Raw genomic sequence first — 12,742 nt, forward strand, 5'->3', positions numbered from 1 at the left:
TACATAGTATAATAATTGAGGCGTTATTGTATGGACCATGATCTACACAGTCGTGTAGGCCACAAATAAAAAGTACATTATATGTGTACATAAAGTACATTATTTGAGTACTAATATATTAAAAATGTACTTTTTTATGGTGCTATGTAAAGACCATGGTCCACATAAAAATTTGCCATAATAATTATTATCAGGAGAATAGGTAGACCTAATTGGCTTAGCAGTATAAATAGGATAATATTTGTTTAGGTCGGACTCCCCAATCCCCTATTTTACATTACGCTTGTATCATAACTTACAATCCAATAATATTCATATTCATATTCATGTTCAATCCATCAAGGCATCAACGTTATATCTCTTATACTGCTACCTTCGTATTACCATAATTAAGGTATCAAAAGCTAGCTCTATTTTCACCAAAATGCTGAATTCTCAAAAATTGCAAAGCTCTATGTTTTTTTTTTTAATTCAAATACAATGCCTTTCTACTCTCTATATACAAACTCACATTACAGAAGGAGCTCCCAACTGCTCACTTTTTATTTAACTGAAAGCCTCTCCAAATCAATCCGACTTTATAGTGATACATTTCTACCCAAACTACATGTGTTAGTATAACCTGACTATACGTAAGAATCCCGTGCATCGCCTAAAAAGATGCCAAATCATCACAAGTAAGAAAGAAATAAAAGACTAGTATAGATTTTACGTGGAATTTAATTCTACTAATCATGGTTGTTGGTCTATCTTGATTATAAGAGACTTGTGGATATCTCCATGAGGATCTGCCATGACGGGAAGTTTAGGCAATGTCAATATGTCATCAACATCGTCATTTTCAGCTAATGCTTTTTCTAGAGCAGCCTTTGCAACCCTTGTAACAGAAACCATTAAAATCACTGCAAAACAATGTTAAATAACCTTGAGATTCTAATCATAAAATGCTTTATCCTCGGGTTTCAAAAGTATAGCCAGTTGCTAATAGTTTTATGTTCCCAGAATATTGAAGGAAGTTGTAAAACTTACCAGACACCAGAAAGCCCAAGGCAATGAATGCCTGCATGATGAGAGTTTACTTTTATCATGAGAAAGCCCAAAAAATTTGTATCTTTTTTTTTTTTTGTTGCTCAAAATGTTGAAAGCTAGTATGTATATTTATTCTACCAAATCATGTTATATAACTAAACAAACAAACAAAACAAAAAATCTCATTCACAGAGGATAACATCCTGAGGTAAAGACCTCTACTCCAACCATGATGTCAAACCTATATCAACTTTAGGACCAAAATGAAGAAAAGCATAATGGCCGTTAACTTTAAAGTGCTGAAAGAAATAAATAAATTAAGCGGTGCTTACCATACGGGATTTTGAAAATTCATTCCACCCATGACTTACATCAGAAAGATCTTTCAAAGTTGTTCCGACATACACCAGTGCAAAAGTAATTGGCTGCAATGGGAACAGTAAATTGCTTATCAATATGCATATACAAGGTTAGCAGTAAGCAAAGTAGCAGGTATGTGGGATGTTGGCTAAGGACGATCTGTCCACAGGCTAGAGTCTCATGTTACAGGATCATTAAGTGGAACTAAGCATTCGTTCCTAGTATCACTGGAGCAGTTGTTTTAGTTATGCGACATATTTAAATTCTGTCAAGATTCTGAAATTGTGAGAAGAGTACAGTGCGGCACCAAGGTTGAAAAACTATTTAATACTTTAATAGACGCCCGTGTATTTTTTAAATTTAATTTTTTATTTTTTAAAAATTTGTTTAAATTTTTAAATTTTTTTAAGACTAATAATTATAAACTATTTAATAGTTAATACTAAAATATTAAATATCAACCTAAAAAACATCTAGAGTTTGAACAATATAGGATTATTTCGCTTAAAACGATATCGTTTTGAGTGAAATAACCCATTAAAAAAAACAAAAACAAAAATCAAAAAACAAAAAACAATAGCTAATCAGCTGACTAGACGGCCTAGTCGGTGCCTAGGAGGGTAGCGCCTAAGCGGCATAGTCGGCTGCCTTGCCGGCCGGCCGCCTAGACCACCGATTGTGGTGATATGCTAGGCGGCCAGCCGGTGCCTAGGCGGGATTTTTGCAACACTCTGCGGCACATAGGCCACTTCATATTTCATAGCTATAGCCCTAGGTTCAATCATAATGTTGGTCACATCTATTGTGAGGAACAAAGTAATGGGATCTCCATTCCAGGTTCTAATTCCTAACTACAACCTGTTAAGAAAGATTTAAAAGAATTTATTGTATTACTCCCTTGTCTCAATGGAGAGACAACAGACATATAGTTATATACAGACTCAAAAGACACAATCCTACAGACACAACTCAACAAACATATTTCTACAGACACAACTTTTGTTTCAACACAACCTAGTGGTCTCAAATCCACCTAGTGCTAACACAAAATAGTTCAGATTCTCAAAAACCAATTAAAGTTAAGTTAGTTAATATAGTTCTGTTTGGTTTTTAGGTGTTTGCTATAGAACTTTGTGAGTTTGGAAATAGCCTAGGAAGAACTAAAAGTTCCACACATAGGGAGAAGGAGATAGTGAGGCTACCATCATTCCCAGCCATGTTGCCAGTGCATATTCCCCAATTGGAACGGATGTCACAGACAAAAGGTAGTTCAGCAAGTTGAATGGAAGTAAAGGAACAAGCCGGAGCAACAAAACAATCTATTAAATCAAATAAGACATAAAGTTAGTACAGAATACTGTGTTTTTTTTCTTCTGCTTGTGAAAATTACATTAATGATGAGGCAAAAGATACAAATAAGAGTCTGTCCTCCATTCTTGCTAACCTTAAAGCCAGATCTTTGAGTTGCAATCGCAACTGCACGAAACTGTGGGTAATCTTTTAATTTGGAAATGACAAATGACCTCCCAATCTGTCATGCCAGACAAAACAAAAGTGCAACAATCTCTTAAGCCAAGGGCCGATGAGAAGGAAACTTGCAATTCAAATATAGAACACTTGAGAGTACGAAGGCTAACAAGAGAAGGGGAAGCTTTAAATGTTTTTATGCTTGAATATGGAATAAGTATTTCTCTAGTTACAGACTAGGACAAATTGAATAAAAATTACAGTATTATACAAATAATGGTGCATATTCAGCATATATTGTATCAGTATCCCCTGTTATTATTGTACAAATACACATCCTACATGTTGAAAAATAAATGCTTACAGTTCTACCGAGAAGGAATGCAGCAGCAGCCCCCATTGTAGCACCAATAGAATCAGCGAAAAAACCCACAGGCAGACCAAACAGATAACCACCACCTAACTGAAACAAATGCAATATACTGATTTGAGTTTAACAATGAAGAATAAAATGGAAATATCATCATGTAGAGACAAAATGACACCTTAGAAGAAAATACAAATAACAAATAAATACTCACACACACACACATGATGATGATGATGATGATAACAACAACAACAACAATTACTTATTCCATGGCAGTATAAGGGAAATCAATTGGTCACTTACCATTTATGTGCCTCTATTGATGTATCTATCCATTTCCTTTCAAAGATTGGTGAGTCTATTCAACAGCTTCTATTTGATTGTAGCTAACTTAAATGATCAAGTTCCATCAGAATTTACTTTTAGATATTTTAAATATTTCTGTAACAAGTTCTACTTTTCTTTAGAAACACATTTTCATTACAGGTTATTATCTGAACATGATTGACTCAAAAAGCATGCTTAAGGAAACATGAGGAAGACTGATGGGGAGAGAGAAGAGAAAGAGGAAACAACTGTTGGTGAATTGAGGCATCAGGCATACACTACATGACAATTACTCAAATATTCTAGAAATTAAGTACACAAATAAATTAGACAATGAAGTGATCATGCTTCCTTGAACTAGAAATAGTTAGAAGTGTAATTAAAAATACATGGAATCCTTTGAATCTCTTACTGTAAGTACTGAAGCTGGAACAGCCAATACTGTGAGAGGAATATAGGCAATAGCCCTGCAAGATGCACAAAACACGAGTTACTAATGGGGCTACTCCGCATTATCTGGAAGATCACTCATAGTTCTTTTAATTTAAAAACAACCAAAGCTAATTATAATACCTTTGGGTATAATGCCCAACCACAAGTGTAATGCCTAAACAAAATGCTTTAACTTCCAAAATTTCTAGTTTTTATCCAGTCCATCAAAATACATGTAATCTGTGAAACACATACACTAAGGACTCACATGATTTTTAAATGGGATAAGGTACAAAACAACCACCCAACTTTTAGGAAACAACAATTAAGCCACCCAACATGAAAAAACACCAAGGAAACAAACAAACTCGGAAAATTCTTGCAATTAGCATTTTTAGCATGTAAAGTCCAAGTTACTGCTGATGTGATGATCTACGTGGAATTTATTGTACTGATTTAGACTCTAAATTAGCTTTCCTTCTTCCACTTCACACAAACAACAAATAACAGCAACAACAACAACAACAACAACAACAACAATAATAATAATAATAATAAATAATAGAATAAAAGCCTGCCAACAGCCATGGCCTCTATCTGTCATCCAAATCTGAGATTTGGGCAAAAGAGATCATGGCCTTTTCAGATTTGGATGTCCAGATCTCAGATGAAGGCCACGGCCATCACTCCCTTGGCAAGGCAGCAACAGCCATGGCCCGGTTTTTTTTAATAACATGGTGCGGAGGTGGAAGATGAAGTAGGTGTCTTCCTTGAAGGATGGGGTGCAGAGCGCAGCAGCCTCCATGAGCATTGAGCATGTTGACAATGCTTTCCTTCATCCATCTAGATGAGGTGTGTTGAGAGCCATAGCTAGGATGGACAAAGAATACATAGTTGGACTCTTTGTACATCTAGACAAGGAGTCTGGAACTGGACTCCTTGTCCAAAATCCAAATTCCAATATGGATGAGGAGTCCAGCGTCAGTCCAACCTACTGCAGATATGGTACCTGGACTCCTCATCCAAAGCTGGATTCCTTGGAATCTGAATGAAGGATCCAACTCCAGACTCTTTGTCCAGATTCCAATGGGCCCGATGACGACATATTTTAAAAAACTTTTCCAATAGATAGTCAATGTGAAGAAAGATTAAGTCAAGCCAAATCAGCGTCTATGTTAGCAAAAAAAGTGTTCACATAAGCCGCACATCAGCAATGCACTATTTTTCCAAGTTCAGATATGTTTTTCAAGCTTTTTTGAGTTGGATAGCTTAATTGCTACAGTATTTCCCAAAAAGTTGGATGGTTTAATTCTACTTTATCCCTTTATGATTTATTACACAAAACAATAAATTTATGCAATCAATATATATTGGTTTCTGTTCCTTTTCCGTCTCCCTAAATCAAACCCTTAAGGATCACACGACAATGTTATGTAGAATTGTAGATCATAGACTTTAAACTCCAAAACCCTGTCTAGGGCAAGATTGATAAGTGAAATGTATATAAGTCATAATTAGTTACTTACAGTATAAGAGGACCCCAAGGACCCAAGTCTTCTTTGACCCATATCAAGAAATTTTTCAAAATCTGCCAAAAATCAAGGTTTTCTGAGCAACATAGGAAACAGTAATTCATAAATATAAGCAGTCAATCACAATACTTGTATATTCAATTTTTCTGTTGCAAATAAGGCAAACTTCTTTAATTGTCAAAGGCAGCTAAATAAGATGCACATTGAAATGCTGAATCAAATCTCTTGCTCTTTCAGCAAGGAAGTGCTTCAACAACTAGTATTCAATCACAGGCAAGCTAACTAAACATTTTCAAGTTATATAAGATTAGAAAGATACTGTAACTTCAGAGCTCAGATGTCAAGTCAGCCACTTAAAGGAGAAGGTTACAAAATTTAATCTTATAGTTGGCAAAAGGTCAAGTGGACAACAATCAAGTGAGCATCGAGAACACAGCACTAAGCAGAAATAAGAGCATACTTTTTCCTTATATTTTCATAGGGGATTGTTTCCTCCAGCCAAAGCAAAACATGCTGAATCCAATAATCTCAAGTTATTTGGGGATTTCCATGAAAATTAAAATAAGGCGCCAAAATAAAATAAACAAACACCAAACATTGACCTATAGCATAAAACCCAACTAATGCACAAATGGAAATTCAGAGTCGAAGAAATCATGAACACTATGCTCAGAATTCATAAATGTTGAATGAAAAACTATTTAACAGCACAAGGAGATTCTAAAATGACGAAACTACGCAATGTAAAGCAATACCCAGATCACGATGACAAAGATCCAATCCAAAACATTCTGAATGAAGAGCGTATTCATTTAATTAAAACAGCTCAAAAAAATCCAAGAGAACACTTAAATGTAAGAAATCGAGGGAAAGCTATCCGACCCAGATAAGAAAAACAGGACCTTTTCAACAGGAAGAGTGAGGCAAACGATGGTAATGACGGTGATGAGGAAAAGAAGAAGGATGAATCTGAAAAGAGAGATCCAATTGAATGCCATCGAGAGCTTCTTACGCCAGGGTCTACTCTTCTGCTCGTCGTCTCCGGCCTCCCAAATGGCTTGTTTCAATGACAAGCGCGGCCTCAAATTCACCCCTCCCCCTAAATTTGCCAGATTTACAATATTCGAATCCCACAAATTATAACAGATTTAGAGAACCAAAGGCCATTCTGCCAGAAAAGAAATGAGCTAAAAATGGGAAATATTGCTTTCACCAAATCATCACACACAAGTCAAAATACACGCAATGCGTGTTCTTGGTGTTGTGTGTGTGATCTGCTATATGGTTTTGCTTTGCTGTTCGCGGAGACGACGTCTTTGGGTGCTTCTGCTGATGAATTCCCTTTACTCGCTAAAAAACGTAGAAAATTCTTATTCCACCCAACCTTTTCTTACACGAGCGGAACCGTGAAGGCAAAAAGAGCGTTATACATTTGTACTCCCCTTTGTTTTACTTCTTTTTATGTCCCATTTTATCTCAGTTACTAGTTACCATTGCGCATTACGCATTATCATTTGAAAAGTAAATGATATACTCCGTAATAGAGTGTAAAGTATAAAAAATAATAATAATAATAAATACTAAGGCCCTGTTTGGTAAATGTACGTTAGCGGATAGCGGTTAGCTGATTGGATTAGAAGTTATAATTAGTTGATAACATTAGCTATTGTATAAAGGTGTTTGGTAAATTAGTTGTTAGCTGATAACTGTTTAGTATAATTTCTTTTCTCAAAAAGCTAATTGAAAAAATTGCTTTGAGTAGCCTTTTAAATTTTAGTATTTTGGAGTTACAAAAAACTTATTAACCAAACACATTTTTTTTTTTTAACCAAGTCAAACAATTAATAGCGATCAAATAAGTCAGAATTGGCTAATAGGCTAATTATTTACCAAACAAGGCCTAAATCAAAATAATATGAATCATTCATTCCAACAAACAATTACATCAATATGTTTTAGTTCTTGTTAGGGCCTAACTTTATTTGCTCTTATTAGGATACCTCAGTTTCCTCATTTTGTCTAGATAATGCATCTGCGACAACGTTGGTGGCCCCTGACTTATATTCAATGACAAAATGGTATCCCATCAATTTTCAAATGTACTGTTGTTGGTCAGGGGTTTGAATAACCTGTTATAGCAACTCTTTCAAGCTTCGGTGGTCTGTTCGAATAACAAAAACGGCACCAAGAAGGTACTGACGCCACTTCGCAACAGCCTCTACAATTGCATATAGCTCTCGAACATAGGTAGATGCTGCTTGCAACTTTGGACCCAATTTTTTGCTAAAAAATGCGATGGGATGCCTATCCCAACTGCAGAGGCATCTGTCTCAAGAACAAACTATAAAGTAAAGTCAGGTAAACAAAGAACAAGGGCATTAACCATCGTTGTCTTTAACATGTTAAATGCATGCATGACTTCGCCTGTCCATACAAATGAATCCGTTTTTAACAAATTTGTGAGGGGAGCTGCTGTTGAGGCATAATGGCGAATGAAACGCCGATAGTAACCTGTCAATCCCAAAAATCTACGTAATTACTTAATTGAGGCTGGTTGTGGCCAATCAACCATAGCTTCAATTTTCTTAGGATCAGGATTCACTGTGCCATTAGTAATAATATAACCCAAGTAGTCAATTGTAGTCTTGCAAAACAAACATTTGGTAACCTTGACAAAGAAATTTTGGCTCTCTAATGTTGTCAGCACAATCTCCAAGTGTTGAACATGCAGTTCTATGGTCGGGCTGTAAACCAATATGTCTTCAAAAAAATACGACAACAAACTTGCGTAAATACGGCCAGAACAAGTGATTCATCGTTGCCTGAAAAGTATAAGGGGCATTCGACAATCCAAATGGCATAACCAAAACTTCATAGTGTCATTCATGAGTGCAAAGCGTCGTTTTAAAGATGTCATTATCAGCCATTCAAAGCTGGTGGTATCCAAAACGCAAATCCAATTTGGTGAAAAACTGTGCTAAACCCAGGTCATCAAATAAATCATCCACCATGGGAATTGGAAAGTGGTCTCGAATTGTGATCTTATTCAACGCCCTATAGTCCACGCAAAACCGAAAGCTACCATCTTTCTTTTTGACAAGTAAAATTGGTGAAGAGAACGGGCTGGTACTTGGTCGGATAATGCTTGTGTCAAGCATATCTCTAACCATCTTTTCCATCTCATATTTTTGAAAGTGAGGATAGCGATATGGTTGCACATTCACCGAGGCTGAACCTGGAATTAAGTGGACATGATGATCAAATATCGACGTGGGGGCAAACCCCGTGGTACCCAAAAAATCATAGGGTGCTGTTGTAAAATAGTTAAGATTTCAATGGGAATGCTGTCTGGCCACTGTGTTGAGCTCATGGCAGTAGTCTCTTCAGGTGGGACTGGTGAAAGCTCAAAACAACTATGCACATCATCTGATTCTAATAAGGCAAAAAGATGTGAATAATAAACATGTGTTAAGCGTGGTGATTGTTCTCCCTGCAAATGGATAGTAACCCCCTATCACATAAACTCCACCGAAGCACCAAAGTAGTCATGAGTGATGCAACCCAAATCTTGTAACCACTGGACCCCCAATACTATATCTGGCCCTTTAATAGGTAGTATGAAAAGTGTTACAGAAAACACATGTCCTTGTAATGATAATGGGACATCTGGGCATGAGTGTGAGCATTGAAGTGAGTCTCCATTGTCGGTATAGACTCGAAACGGAGGGATGGTCTGGATTGGAATATTCAAGCGTTTAGCGAGTTGGGGTTGTATAAAGTTATGTGTACTCCCACCATCAATAAGCACATGCAGACTCGCGTTATGGATGAACCCTGTAAGGTGAAGAGAACGTAGTGTACCTAGTCCGGCCATTGAATTCAAGCTCTAACAATCACCAGTGAGGACATGCTCATCAACCATTTCCAATTGTTGAAAAGCATCGCTTGAATTATCATCCTCCGAGCACATTAAGAGCAATGATCGATTTGGGCAACGGTGAGATTTAGACCATTTCTGGTCACAAGTATAACATTCTCCCCTAGCCTTTTTTTCTTGTCGTTCAGAGGCAGAAATGCGGACAATCGGAAGAGCTTTCTTGTGCAAAGCATGAGACGGTAATGGAATTATTGGAGAAGGGTGGTGTGGGGTAGTTTGGCTAGTTTGGTGTGGTTGTGATTGAGGAGGACCACGAGGAAGGTTTTTCTGGGGGTTATGAGTCTGGAACATGTACCGTAATTCACCCTGTTGAGCCACAACTTTAGATGCCAGCGAAAAAGCTTGGTTGAGTGTGAGGGGACTGGCGCACTGCACCTCTCTACGTATGGTGGATTTCAAACCAGCCACAAACATCGAAATAAGGACGACTTCTGGGATATTAGTCACTTTATTCAATAACTTCTCATATTCTGCCCGATATGCCGCGACTATGGTTGCTTGGCAAGTCTTTGATAATCGACCCAAAAAATCTTCAAAATGGGAGGAATCAAACCGGAGCCGTACTTGGTCAAGAAACTCATGCCATGATCATAATAAGTTATTGTTCTTCATCCACCGGAGCCATTCTGAAGCTTCCCCACTAACCATGAAGGAAACACAGGATAATCATTGATCCTCAGGGGTGTCATGATAGTTAAAGAATTCTTGAATCAGAAAAATCCAAGTGTGTGAGTCAGCTCCATCAAATTTGGGTAAATCAATTTTTAGTGGTAAATGGCGCCTGTAGGTATTTGCAATTGGTTCATTTGGTAATGAAGCAGATGGGGAATTTTGGGGTGTGGCTGAGGTAAACAGGGCGTTGTTGGGTGGTTGTAAATGGAGAGGTACAGAGAGTTTTATAGATTCAATGGATTGAGCAAGTTGTTGGATGGAACGTTGCAGAACTTGGGTTGTTTGGTGTTGAAAAAAGGTTTGTTCCCGTAGTTGATTTCGGAGGTCTGTGATAGGGTCGTCAACGGGACCTGGTCAGAATTGGTGTTTTCGGCCATGTAGGTTCGGGATGAAAGCACCAGTTGATACGCCTTGGTATCTAAATGTTCTTCTTTGAGCAAGAACAGACGTCACCTTCGTACTTCAAGTGTACGTAACTCCAAGATTTAACTAAGATAATGAAAGACCATTGTTTGCTCTAGGGAATCTGCCAAACGATTGATATCCTTCCTTTACCTATAAACAAATGAATCATCTTGTTTGTGTCTACGATTGCGGTTTGACCGACGAGGTGGTAAGTTATTATTTGTTGTGTGTGGTGCAGGCTCCGTATCAGAACCCTAGCTAGTGTTAGTGCACGCAACATCATCCTTAGTAATGTGTAGGTCCCTCCCATCATGTATCCTTAAACTCTAGCTCTTTTAGTCAAAATTGTCTACAATCCACCGTCCCATTTTTTTAAACCCATTTCGTTGACACGTTTCCTATCGTCATCATTTAAATTTTTGAAAGTCTTTAGTAGGTGTGGAACGTTGTTACGTTGATCTAACCTCCAGGCCGGGATGGGTAACCAACATTATGCTTCTTTTCTATAGGCCCTTCCTCTTTATATTCCCTAAAGGGTGTTTCTGTACTTGATTCATTATCTTCAATATAACAGTTTAGTGAACTTTGTAGGCCCTACGTTGCGTCAAATAATCAGCTTCCACAAAATCATCATTAGATGCATGTCCTAAACTAATCTCTTCTCCTGTTCGCTTAGATTTGTTAACTCCTCGTTTAGTCTTCGTCTTGCCTTCAAATGGTCTCTTCTTTGCTAGAACAATTAGTTATAATGTCAGTACGTTAGCATATTGTTAATCACAACCTTTATGCACTATAATTTGAATGCGGAAGCACAAATAATAATGAGTAAATAAAATCAATCAATTGTTCATAATCATGGATTTTTAATTAAAACAAAAATAAAGATAAAGACTTACTTGATTCCATTGGAGATGCAATCTATAGCTACTTAAATAATCAAGACTGCTTCACTTCTCTGATCTCGCCTCCTGATGATATGGAAACTATAAAACTTAGAGAATATAAAAACTTTGTCATCCCTAAAGCTTTCCTGAGTATTTATAGATGTGATAAGAACGTCTTTTAGAGGAATGGGAAACCTCCTCCTACAATAGAAATTCCTTTAGGAATGTATGTGAGCCCCTTTTAGGAAACCCGTAACATTTTCCAACCTACATCTTTTAATCTTGTTCCTTATGGAATTACAATATTTATTATATAAATCAATGTTAGAAAATAATTATTTCTAACAGGCTCTCATATAAGTCTGACACTTTTATTATATGAATCAACATTAAGAATACATTATGTATAACACACGTATATATAAATGAATGCACTACGTACTTTTTGTATTATATATACCTTTCAAACAGTTGAGAAATAAAGCATTTTTGCAAACTCAGTATTAATATGAGAATAATCCATTGACAACTTAGCAACAGCGCATTGGCAACTTAGCAACAATGCACTGTGAACTTATATACCGTATTTTAACGCACTATAAATGTAAACACCGTGCACTAATCTTCTCCTTTTAACCCAAATATTGCCTACTGAATTATTGAACTAAGCACATATGGACAGTGTGCACTAATCTCTAAAATGCATTGCATGCTAGAAATTCACAGAGTTATTTATCTCTAAATTGCCATTTAAACTAATTATTTGTGAATAATACTCAAATTGGACACAAGCACTTCTAGGCTGCATATTCAGTGATGCAGTTTAGAAATTAATTTTACACATTGTCAATTCATATGCAAATTAAAGCTGTATTATTGGCTACATCGAAACACGTATTTAGCACTAATATGCCTAACATACACATGCACCTTATTTAATTATCTATTGCACTTACTAACAGCTCACTCTACACACAATTTGAGTTATTCAAGTAGGAAAACAATAACATGAAGCGTAACCCATTACATGAAGGCCTTGTTTGGTAAAGAGCGGTTAGCGGTTAGCATTAGCAGATTGTGTTAGCGATTAGAAAATAACGGATTGTGTTAGCAGGTTCGACTAGTGGATTATATTAGTGGATTGTAAAAAAATATTTGGTAAAATTAACTGTTTATATTCAGGACCGTTCCAATCAAAATAGGGGTCCTGTGCAATTTTGTAATTTGGCTCCTCATTTTATATATATATATATATATATATATATATATATATATATATATATATATATATATATATATATATATATATATATATATATATATATAT

General features: G+C 36.4%; 2 protein-coding genes across 3 annotated transcripts; both read right to left on the minus strand.

Moving 5' to 3' along the window:
- Window positions 1-413: 413 nt before the first annotated feature.
- Window positions 414-6,942, minus strand: LOC116014913 (TVP38/TMEM64 family membrane protein slr0305-like). Of its 2 annotated transcripts, none has more exons than XM_031254871.1 (9): window positions 6,420-6,942; window positions 5,512-5,573; window positions 3,966-4,020; window positions 3,221-3,319; window positions 2,834-2,920; window positions 2,592-2,708; window positions 1,362-1,454; window positions 1,030-1,060; window positions 414-902 (listed from the first exon to the last, which is right to left on the minus strand). In XM_031254871.1, exons 1-9 carry the CDS (start codon window positions 6,513-6,515, stop codon window positions 733-735), a joined length of 810 nt encoding a protein of 269 aa, XP_031110731.1. In that variant the 5' UTR covers window positions 6,516-6,942; the 3' UTR covers window positions 414-732. The 2 variants fall into 2 exon arrangements, with proteins under 2 accessions (XP_031110731.1, XP_031110732.1); XM_031254872.1 differs by having other exon boundaries at window positions 3,943-4,020.
- Window positions 6,943-8,444: 1,502 nt separating this feature from the next.
- Window positions 8,445-9,868, minus strand: LOC116015907. The gene is made up of 3 exons (XM_031256072.1): window positions 9,415-9,868; window positions 8,800-8,949; window positions 8,445-8,752 (listed from the first exon to the last, which is right to left on the minus strand). Exons 1-3 carry the CDS (start codon window positions 9,866-9,868, stop codon window positions 8,445-8,447), a joined length of 912 nt encoding a protein of 303 aa, XP_031111932.1.
- Between the last annotated feature and the right edge of the window lie 2,874 nt (window positions 9,869-12,742).

The sequence above is a fragment of the Ipomoea triloba genome, chromosome 4 (assembly GCF_003576645.1).
Source record: "Ipomoea triloba cultivar NCNSP0323 chromosome 4, ASM357664v1".
NCBI classification, from domain to species: domain Eukaryota; kingdom Viridiplantae; phylum Streptophyta; class Magnoliopsida; order Solanales; family Convolvulaceae; genus Ipomoea; species Ipomoea triloba.

Excerpts from the sequence above, each read along its gene's own strand:
- LOC116014913 (XM_031254871.1), bottom strand. The coding sequence starts at position 6,515 with ATGGCATTCAATTGGATCTCTCTTTTCAGATTCATCCTTCTTCTTTTC. Across the intron at positions 5,574-6,419 it reads TCACTCTTCCTGTTGAAAAG|ATTTTGAAAAATTTCTTGAT; the intron begins GTCCTGTTTTTC and ends GATTTTTGGCAG. Across the intron at positions 903-1,029 it reads CTTGGGCTTTCTGGTGTCTG|TGATTTTAATGGTTTCTGTT; the intron begins GTAAGTTTTACA and ends ATTGTTTTGCAG.
- LOC116015907 (XM_031256072.1), bottom strand. The coding sequence starts at position 9,868 with ATGTTTGTGGCTGGTTTGAAATCCACCATACGTAGAGAGGTGCAGTGC. Across the intron at positions 8,950-9,414 it reads TGATGAGCATGTCCTCACTG|AATCAGATGATGTGCATAGT; the intron begins GTGATTGTTAGA and ends TTGCCTTATTAG. Across the intron at positions 8,753-8,799 it reads GATTTTTTGGGTACCACGGG|GTTCAGCCTCGGTGAATGTG; the intron begins GTTTGCCCCCAC and ends ACTTAATTCCAG.